Source organism: Cnephaeus nilssonii (assembly GCF_951640355.1).
Source record: "Cnephaeus nilssonii genome assembly, chromosome: 4".
Taxonomy (NCBI): Eukaryota; Metazoa; Chordata; class Mammalia; order Chiroptera; family Vespertilionidae; genus Cnephaeus; species Cnephaeus nilssonii.
The window spans coordinates 107,357,541-107,368,133 of record NC_137075.1 but is presented as its reverse complement, the minus strand read 5'-3'; the positions used below and the strand labels follow the sequence as shown (position 1 = coordinate 107,368,133).

At 56.8% G+C, this 10,593-nt stretch overlaps 1 protein-coding gene across 1 annotated transcript; it reads left to right on the top strand.

The window, feature by feature from the left end:
* Positions 1-402: 402 nt before the first annotated feature.
* On the top strand, positions 403-8,277 carry TCL1A (TCL1 family AKT coactivator A; the record flags this gene model as incomplete). The annotated part of the gene is made up of 5 exons (XM_079769017.1): positions 403-459; positions 1,240-1,336; positions 2,472-2,692; positions 7,688-7,858; positions 8,230-8,277. 5 exons carry the CDS (start codon positions 403-405, stop codon positions 8,275-8,277), a joined length of 594 nt encoding a protein of 197 aa, XP_079625143.1.
* Between the last annotated feature and the right edge of the window lie 2,316 nt (positions 8,278-10,593).

Here is a 10,593-nt window from a genome sequence, read left to right as displayed (position 1 = left end):
CAACACCGGGCACCTTGTTACCGTGCGGATTCTGACTCGGAGGCCTGGGGGGCCCTCGGGAGGCTCCAGCTCACACTCATGGCCGGGACTCGCTCACAGCTCCTTCTCTGGAACCCAACCGAGCGGGGTGGCTTCCAATCCCCGAAAAAGGATCCCACTGGGGTCTTGATATCCGAACCACTCTGCTCAAAGCCAACGGCTGTCCTGAATGAGTTGACCCATCTCTTCTGTTAACCGTCCCCTCCTCCCACGAGGCAACTTTATGGGAGGGCCAGAGACTGTTGAGTTAGATTCAGGCTCAGAGCCCTGGGCTTGGGCCATTCATGACAAACGTGTGGCAATGAGATGGCAAAGGAGGGCAGGTTTCCTGGGTCCGAGTCCAAACTGGATCCAAGGCAGGGCATGGAAGTACCAGCTGAAGATTCTGTTCGTAAAACGAATCCAAAGAACTGCTTTGCGGTACTTTCTACTCGAAACAGCCACTTGATTATCCTCAGGTAGCCCGCGGACTGATGACGCAGCGGGAGGAATATACAACTCCACGGCGAGGCTCAGAGGCCACAGGGCCCTGGGAAGGGGCGGACACCCCGCTGGAGAGGCCTGTCTGAGGTCACACAGCGCCCTGTTCCCGCTCTCGTGGAATCTCCGTGGGGAAGGCCCCGGCCTCCACAGAAGCTGCCCAACGAGCCCCGTCATCCTTCTTCACGTGGCCGTTCCTGGAACCCCCCTCACATCATCTTCTAAATCCTCCACAGGAACGACGCATTCTCTTGCCCTCGTGTGAAACTGCAGAGAATATTGTTCTTCCAAAGGCGGGGGTCACGTTCCCAGAACATTCAGGAGCGTGGCCTGCCTACCGGGCCTGGTTCTTGTCCCGTTATTTGTTCCTCTGCGGCCTCTTTAGAAAAGCAGGGCAGGTGCAGATGCTCGGGTCCCCGGAGCCACGGGTGTGGCTGGGTCAGTGGCCCCATGGCTCCTGGGTGCCCCCTTCCCTTGTCACACGAGGCCACCCCAGCAGCGGTGTCTAAGCCGGACTTGGCACTTCCGTTCTCAGAGCTCAGCGCTGAGACTTGCCGGACAGAGCGCATTTCCCAGTGGCTCTCTGGGTCTGGAATTAAGAACCATCAACAAGGAAACCAGCGTGAAAGCCACAAACGTGAATGTTATTAAGTGCGAACGCCCCTGGGGCTGCGCTGGGAAACCGCTCTGCTGGGCTGGTGTCTCCTCCCCCCACTCCAGGCTTTACGTGGCTTTGGCCTCCTATTTGATGCCCCTGGTAAATCCAATTACATCTCCATCGCCGTCGGCCACGCAGAGCCTTCGGGGGACCTGGACGGTGAGGGCAGGCGGAGAGCCCAGGCCTGCCTCTGCTGTCCGAGACCAGCTCTTCGGCTCCTTTCCCCCTTCACGGCCTCTCAAGAGACCACGGGTTATTTCCCTGCTGCCTCGTCAGGGGGACAGGAAAGAGCTGGAAGTTGAGGCACCAAACCGCTCCCAGGGCGGGTGTGGGCCTGATGAGGCTGGAGCTGGTTTTACAAGGTTCTCCTTGTTCTTTATTTTCTTAATTGCCTTAACGAGCACGCGTCACTGCCTAACGAAGGAACATTGTTTTCCTTGTTTGCTGTAATTCACAGGGAGACAGCTTGGTCAAGTAACCCTGGGACTTTTCAAACCCGCTGGTCTTGGGGCGCAAGACCAAAGCAGGGTTTCCTTTGAAGTGTTTATTTTGTGCAATGTTTTCACTCCTGAATTCAAAGCCTATGAAGAGAAGGCCGAGTTTCTTCACCACCCGGTTTCACAATGGCTCTGGGGTGACCCCAGCAATGCCGCGGAAGAGGCATGCCCTCTGTGTGGGAGGGGGCTTGGGGGTGCACTTTGCCAAGGAAATGGACTCTGATGCCCACACCTTCGGGCTGGAGGTGATGTCCTGAACCCGGGCCTGGTGCAGGCTGGCCCAGGTCTCTCCTGATCCCCAAAGAGATGGGGGGGCGGGGGCTGGCTCTGGGGGGCCTGGTGTGGACTAGGAGTTCCAAGCAGAGGCTGGGAGTCCCGGTCTGGGGTGTGGCTTGACGGGCCACACACAGTGGCTGACTCAGACAGTGGGGTCCCAGAGGCGGATGACGGGGGCACCTCGGAGAGAAGAAGGGCCAAGGCCACAGGCGGGGGTACCGCGCCATCAGGGAGGCTGGCTGCTGGGGGCCTGAGGAGGTCCTGGGTCTGGGGGCTCGCTCTGTGCTCCTGGATGCTGCCAGGGTCCCCGTGCGCAAGTCAGGCCTGGGCGCAGCGCTCAGGACCCCGCTGGTCGCCCCATGGTGCCTGCACCCCGGCGCCCTGCCTGCGCTCTGCCCTAACTGTCCCGCGCCCCGCCGCTGGGGGGCGCCCGAGCCCATCCCGCTATAAAGCCTCCGCCCCGCGTCCAGTCCACAAGCAAGAGGCTTTGCGAGGCTGCGGCTCCTGCTCCTGCGCCCTAGGCCGCGGAGGTGCCATGAGCCGCAGAGGTGCCACGAGCCGCAGAGGTGCCACGAGCCGCAGAGGTGCCACGAGCGGCGGAGGTGCCACGAGCGGCGGAGGTGCCACCAGCGAGTGCCCGTTCACCGTGTGCAGGAGCCTGCACCCCGACCACCTGTGGATCTGGCGGCCCAACGTGTACGTGGACGAGAACGAGCGCACCTGGCTGCCCATCATCATCGAGGTAAGGCCGCTGGGGGCCCGGACAGGCAGGGCAGCGGGGTGTCAGCTCCCCCCTCCCTCCGCCAGGCCCTGGGTGCCAGGGACGCCCCAGGCGGCTCCCGCCCCCCTCTCCTCCCCGGAGCCCTGGGTGCAGGGGGCGTGGAGGCGGGACTGGGAGGCCGGGCTGCCACGCCCGCGGGCTCCCAGGTGAAACCAGTTTGAGCTGCGCTCTCGGGGTGAGGCGCTCTCCGGGCTGGAGAGGGGCGTGGGAAACAGGGTGCTGGCCAGAGGATGGCCCCCCCCCCCCCCCCCCCCGCGCCTCTGAAGTGCGTGATTGTGATCTTGAGGGAAAGAGGAATGTTCTGGGTTTGAGTCCTAACCTGTGAAGTGGGAATGACAGCCCCAAAGCAGCGGTTTCCAGCCGGGGTGCCGCGGCACACGGGGTGCGGCAAGAACGGTCAAAACGCGCACCCCGCTGACCGAATGCCAGGGGCGGGGACCTCTTTGCCCTCAGATTGTCAAAAGGTGGCAACAGCCAACTCAACGATAGCCGTCCAGTGCGAAAGAATCAAGATTGCACCTTTGTGGTTTTTTTTGTTTTGTTTTGTTTTTTGTCAGATCGGCAAAATGCATTTTTTAGTGTGCTGCACAATTCCAGTAAGTAGTTTGTGGGCCGCGAGATGGAAAAGGTTGAAAACCGCTGCTCTAAAGTGATTCGCACACGTGTTCCATCATTGGAGTCTACTCAGGGAAGCCCCAGAAATCTGTGTTTTAAAGGGACCCCTCGACAGATATGGTCAACCAAGTTAGGGAACCACTGCCCTAGAGTTTGGGATATTTCATTCCTCCTTTATGCTTTGGGGAAAAACAAACCCCACGAAGGTATGCAGATAGTATAGTCGTATAAAGGCCAGTGCTGAATCGATGTCTGAAAGAAATATATCTCTTACCCTGGCCGAAGTGATTAGAGCGCCAGTCTGCACGTCAAAGGGTCTCGGGTTCAATTCCTGGTCAAGGGCGGGTGCCTGGGCTGCAGGGTTGGGGTGTGTGTGGGAGGAACCAATCCATGTGTCTCTCTCCCCTCCCCCCTCCCGCTTCCACTCTGGAAAAAATGTCCTCGGGTGAGGATTAACAAACAAAAGAAATCTCTCTCTCTTACAATACTTTCCATCAGAGTATGTGTTTTCTCAAAAAAAAAACTTAGGTGAAAAATGCTGAAGCTCTTTCCATATGTAAACTGAAGTAAAATGAATGTATGAAAGCAAAGTTCAAATGTATAATATTGGGCCATTTATATAATATTATAGCAAACAGCAAAAAGGTATTGATAGTGACTGTGTCCCCATGTTACAGAGGAGGAAACTGAGGCATAAAAACGTAAATCTGTCCAAAGAAGTACTGCTTGCTAGTTAGGTAATGGGGTTGGCACTTCGGGCTCTTGACCACCATCTAAATTTGCATCTTTAGTGTCATCTAAATTTTCATAATATACAGACCTTAAAAAATCAAGCTAAATATTTACTTTTTAAAATGCAAGTGTTTGAAGAAAATTTAAGTGAATTATCTTTTAAAATCTCTAGCTGGGAAATATCTTCAACATGGCACCAATACCACAAAGCAGAATTTTCCCACATAATCGTTATAAATTCTGCACAAAACAACCCATTAGCAAACCATGGGTCAGGACTTGCTAATGGGTTGGCCAAAGGATGGGGTCCCCGTGTTCTTAATATGTAAACGTTTACTTAAAGCAACACACAAAATATGGATAAGCAAACTAACAATGGCGGAAGGACATGGAAGACTACACACTAAGAATGTAGTAAGTAGTAAGAATAGTGATTTCCACACTCACACCTTGCAGGATGAGCTGAATTACTTCTTTTTTTTAAATATATTTTATTGATTTTTTTTACAGAGAGGAAGGGAGAGGGATAGAGAGTTAGAAACATCGATGAGAGAGAAACATCGATCAGCTGCCTCCTGCACACCCTCTACTGGGTATGTGCCCGCAACCAAGGTACATGCCCTTGACCGGAATCGAACCTGGGACCCTTCAGTCCGCAGGCCAATGCTCTATCCACTGAGCCAAACTGGTTAGGGCTGAATTGTTTCTTAACAGTGAGTTTTCAATTATTTCATAGACAGAAAAGTTTAAAAAGCTATCTCCACTTTGGAAAAATAGTCATTGAACAAAAAAGAGTGCCTAGGATTTTGTGTGTGTGTGTGTGTGTGTGTGTGTGTGTGTGTGTGTGTGTGTGTTTTAAATATATTTTTATTTCTTTCAGAGAGGAAGGGAGAGAGAGATAGAAACATCAATGATGAGAGAGGATCATGGATCGCTGCCTCCTGCATGCACCTATTGGGGATCGAGCCTGCAAACCTGGGCATGTGCCCTGACCGGGAAACGAACCCATGACCCCCTGGTTCATAGGTCAACCCTCAACCACTGAGCCATGCTGGCTGGGCCAGAGTGCCCAGTGCCTGTGCCAAGCATGAGGCTGGGCGAGGGGTTGCAGTGAGTGTGACAGAAGCCCCCTCCTTGTGAAGCTGGCATTGTCCTGATGGTTAGAAGGACCCCAGATCATGGAGGCTGGTGGTCAGTGTGCAGGGGAACGGAAGTGAGATGAGAGGCAGCAGCCAGCGGGGAGTGGGTCTTCAGCAAGACCCTGGACAGCCTGAATTTGCATCTGCCTCTCGTGTTTTTGCCCATCACTGTATTTAACCCTTTTAGAACTCTGTTTGAGATGCCCCTGATGTATATCATAGAGTTGGATTTTGCTGAAATCTGTCTTTAGAAGACACTAGAGGCCTGGTGCATGGATTCGTGCACTGGTGGGGTCCCTTGGCCTGGCCTGCGGGGACTTGGCTGAAACTGGATCTCTGACATCCCCCGAGGGGTCCTGGATTGTGAGAGGACGGTTCTCAGGTGACATGGAAACCCCAGAATCGGGCTCCCTCCTCTCTGGTTCCGGGTGTGTCACCTGAGAACCGCTGCTGCCAAGTGACCGCAACTCGGCAACTCCTGCGTTGAGTGTCTGCCCCTGCTGGTCAGTGTGCATCATACCTACCGGCCTATCTGCCGGTCACTTAGGCAATCTACACTAATAAAAGAGAAACATGCAAATTAACCATCACTCTGCTATGCTCACCAGCCAGTCAGAATGAGTATGCAAATTAACCCAACAAAAATGATGGTTAATTTGCACATGCAGGTGCAGAGTGAAGACTGAAGACAGTGTACAAGGAAGAGGGAGGGAAAGCAGAAAGCGGGGGCGAGGGTGGCGGCAGTGGGAGGGAAAGCGCGGGGGGCGGGGGGCGCGGCAGCAGGCTTCGCTCCCTTCTCTGCTTCGCTCAGGCCACAGGAAGCCCTATTCTTGCAGGAATAGGCCCGAGGAAGTCCTGTTCTTGCAGGAATCTTCCTGCAACGGGCCTCTAGTTTTATATATATAGATGCATTTCAGCAGATCCCTGCCTAAAAGAAAGGTGTAAGCCAGGGGAACCATTTTTCTGCCAAGGGCTGTTTAGATATTTATAACATCACTAGTAGCCCTGCGCACAAATCCGTGCGCCATAGGTCACTGCCGCCCTCCTGTAGCTCTCCACCCACTGCCTCGCCCTCATGTAGCTCCCCTCGCCCCCCCCCCGTCATAGCTTGCTGCCCCCTCCTGTAGCTCTCTGCCTCCCGCTTGCTTGCTGCCCTGTTCTGTAGCTCTCCGCCGCCCGCTTGTAGTTCAGTGCCCCACCCTCCTGCAGATCCGTGATCCGGTTGTTACGCGGTCGGTCGTTATGCCTCATGGCGCAACGGATAATTAGCATATTCCTCTCTTATTATATAGGACTTGCAGGCCATACAAAATTATCAGCTTTAAAATGAGCCTGCTATAAGTGGTCAAACATTTAATTAACTCACCCCTGATGCCTTGGCAGGGCCAGACCAAATGATTTCTCCAGCCGTTTTCGGACGTTCCCCACCCTGGTCTGCGTAGATCAGGGGAGAATGTTCTGGCAGAGGACAGCGGGTGCAAGCGCCCACTGAAGTGTGGCACGTCCCAGAACAGTGAGGAGGCCCGAGTGGCTGGGACAGGGAGGAGGTGGTGGACAGGCAGTCGGAGAGGAGGGAGACGGGCCTGGCGCCGTGGGCCTGTGGACCACAGCCGGGATTCCAGTTCATTCTGCCTGCAATGGGGGAGCACTGGAGAGTGTGGAGCAGGAAGAAACGTGGCGTGTTTTTTGGATTCCCCCCTTACTGCCCCCCCCCCCCCCCCGCCCGGCTGCTAAGCCAGGGACTGATATTGTGGCGAGTTAGGAAGTCCCCGCCGTGGTCCAGGTGATCGAGGGGCAGTGCTGGGGGTGGTGAAAGTGGTCTGTCCCAGATCCTGGGGCCCGGGGTCTCTTGTTTAAAAGGAGACGTAGGGCCGAAACCAGTTGGGTCAGTGGATGGAGCGTTGGTCTGCGGACTCAAGGGTCCCAGGTTCGATTCCGGTCAAGGGCATGTACCTTGGTTGCGGGCACATCCCCAGTGGGGGGTGTGCAGGAGGCAGCTGATAGATGTTTCTCTGTTATCGGTGTTTCTAACTCTCTATCCCTCTCCCTTCCTCTCCTAAAATATTTTTTAATAAATATTTTATTTATTAAAAAATCAATAAAATATATTTAAAATAAATAAATAAATAAAAATAAATAAAAGGAGACGTAGGACAAAGAAAAATCAAAGCCCCACATCAGCTGAAACAGGCACCAAACTGCAAAGGGAAAGTGGGTCAGGCCCCATGGCATGCCCTGGCCACTGGAGGCTTGCCGGGAAGACGTGGGCCTCTGTGGCCCTGTCTGGGGTCTTACCCGTGAGCGTCCTGGCCACCCCGGCCCAGCAGGTGCCTGAGAGGCCGGGGTCTCCTCCACCCCGCTCCACCCCTTGGGGGGCTGAAGGACTGGGGCTTCTAGAGCCTGGTACCCAGCATCTCGGGGCCAGCTGTGCCTGGAGGCACCTTGAAGGTGTGCCCGGTCTTCTCTCCAGACAGAAAGCAGCCTGCAAGTCCTCATGCGCCAGATCGAGGTCTCCCGCGGGGAGGCCGTGCAGCCCAGCCGGCTGCCCCCCAGCATGCTGCCCCTCATGTGGCAGCTCTACCCTGGCAGGCGGTACCGCGCCTCCGACTCCAGCTTCTGGCGCATCGTGTACCACATCGAGGCAAGTGCGCGCCCCTCCTGGGACCTCGCCCCCCTCCCGTCGCCCTGCTCCGGGCCCCCAGGCCTGGCCCGTCTGCACCAAGAACCAAAACAAACCAAAGAAAGGGGAGGGAGTTTACAACGGCAGGTTTTTAAAGGGTCAGATTAGAGAGAAGTTAGAACTGAATGGCCAGACTACCTTCTGGGGTCTCTAACTGAAGTCCCCTCGGCCCTAGGGGGGCCTTTGGTGGGCATCCCAGGTGGAGGTTGGTGGGAGGGGCGCCGGGGACCCCCTCGCGGGGTGCCTGCCTGCTGCTCCGCGGGGCGGGGCGGGCAGCCGGGAGCAGGGTGGAGGAGACCCCGGCCACGTCTGAGTCCCTTCTCTCTCCGTAGATCAGCGGTGTCGAGGATATGGTCCTTGAGCAGCTGCCAGACCCGTAGCACGAGCCGCGCGTGGTGAGCACCTGGGGGGCCCAATACCCGAGTCAGAGCGGCCCGGTCAGAAAGGAGGGGACCCCTCCACCCCCCCAACTCCGCTGCCCTCCGAGGGCCCCTGGGGACCCTTGCTCTCTCCCTTTTCCCTTGGGAGCCAGTCATTTTCGGGCAGCCCCCTTAGCAACGGGGCACGCACCTGCAGAGCGCCTCACTGTCGCCTGGTCATCACAGCGGAGCTGGGGTGGAGAGGCTGCACAGCTGCGTTTGGAGGAGGGACATGGCCTGTCCAGGTCACAGAAGCAGACTCCCCACCCAGGTCTGACACCAAGCCGCCTGCCCCGGTATGATCCGCCCAGGCTCAGACCCAGGCCTCGGCCTGGCCTCTGCGAACCAGCTCTGCCCACGGTGCTAGCAGCCAGACTCGCCCCAGCAGCTCCGCCCCCACCTGCCCTCCAGCCTGCCCCCCTCTTGCGCCCCCTCCCCCCCACCAGATGGCCGCTTGGCCTTTGACTCTGTCTTCTTTTGTCCTTGCTTTGTCGCAGGTCCTGCGGTTCCCACGCCCCGAGCCGCAGTCCCGCTGGCCTGCAGTGGGGACCTCCATGCTTCTGTGTACCTTTTTACCAGCCCTGTTCTGTCGGCCACACCCGGCGGGAGGGCACGGACGGGCAGGGGATGAGCCCTCCCAGGGCCCACGGGAACCTGCCTGCAGCCTCCTTGGCCTCGGCCTCCCCCGGCAGATTGGCCCGAGAGAGCGCCGCTCCCAGTGCCCAGGCCCTGCCTGCTGGCTTGTGGCCGCGCTCTCTCTGTCCCTCCCTCCCCAGTCACTCATGTTCTGTGCTACCCACGGGGCTGCTTCTCGTCCTCCTCCCTCAGCTCCGGGCACCTCTGGCTGCAAGGCCACGGGGCCCACACGCCTGAGCCCAGGCCAGGCCCCGAGCCCCTGAGCCAGCTCTCGTGGCGTGTGCCTGCTCACGGCCAGGCCTGCAAAGGTCCCACCTGCCACGCTGGTTCACGGGCAGCTCACGGGAAGGCCTGAGAGGAGCCGGGCTCCGTGCTCAGCACTCGGAAGCTTGCGGGTCAAGCGTCCACAGCCCCTGACCTCACAGGAGGCAGGCCGGCGAGCCCCCTGTCGGACAGAGGATGGAAGTCTCCCCTTTTATAGGCACCCACACTCCTGGATGTTATGAGGTTGTATGTAGCATGAACACTTTGTAATACTGATCGATTAAATAAATTCATCCAACTTTGTGCGGGAGCAGCTTTTGTCCTGGCCTGAGGTGTCGGTGGCGAGAAGGGAGATGGGAAGGGGAAGGGTACCCACAAGGGAAGCGTATTCCTTTCACTTTGAAGATGAGGCTGGAGTTTGTCCCACGTAATTCAGGGTCCTTGGAGTTGAGAACCCCTGGAATAAGTCACTTCAGAGTCTTGGTCAGCAACTCCTGGTATTAAAGACCCCCTCTGCCCGGCCCTCCCCTCCCCCTGCCACCCTGCCAGGGGTCTCCTCTTGCGCTGGCACTCACCAGGCTGTCCTGACACGGGCACTCGCAATCCCGGCAGGAGGCTCTGCCCTGAAACGGTCCCCAGCCACCCAAGAACCAACCAGAGTCGCTTTCCCACCTCCCATGACCTGCAGCCACAGCCCAGCCCACCCTGTGCTCGGTCCCTCCTGCTTCCTCCTCACGATCAGCTGCCCCGCCTCTCCCTTCTGAGCAGGTAAGCAGCCCCCCAGGTATTACAGAGGGATGCCTCCTGCCTGGCCGGTGTGGCTCGGTTGGTTGAGCATCTGTCCCATGTACCAAGAGGTTCAATTTCCGGTCAGGGCACATGCCCAAGTTGTGGGCTCAACTCCCAGTAGGATGCGTGCAGGAGGCAGCTGATTGAAGTTTCTCTCTCACTGATGTTTCTGTCTCTCCTTCTACCTTCCTCTCTGTCTCTAAAAGAAGAGAAAAAAATCAATTACAAAGGGATGCCTCCCAATAAATGGAACCCATTCTGTGTGAAATACTGCTCCTCTCACGTATGCCTGACTTCAGTCCATAGCTTCATCCCAGAGACAGAAATGATACCCGTAGGTTATGTGGTAAGAGATTTGTAGGAGAAAAACCCCACTTCTCCTGTTTTATGTCGTCTGTCCCAGACTTCCTACCCAGCACTGGGCGGGCATTGGGCCCCGCACATGACAGCGTTTGTGTACCTGTTGTTTTAACCCCATCGCCTCGCACAGCGCCTGGCGGTGTAAGAGTTTGGTTAGTTGGGGCTCTTACTAGACAGACCCCTTTCAGGGACAGAACAGCAGGACGTCAGCGCAGGGGGAACCTCCGA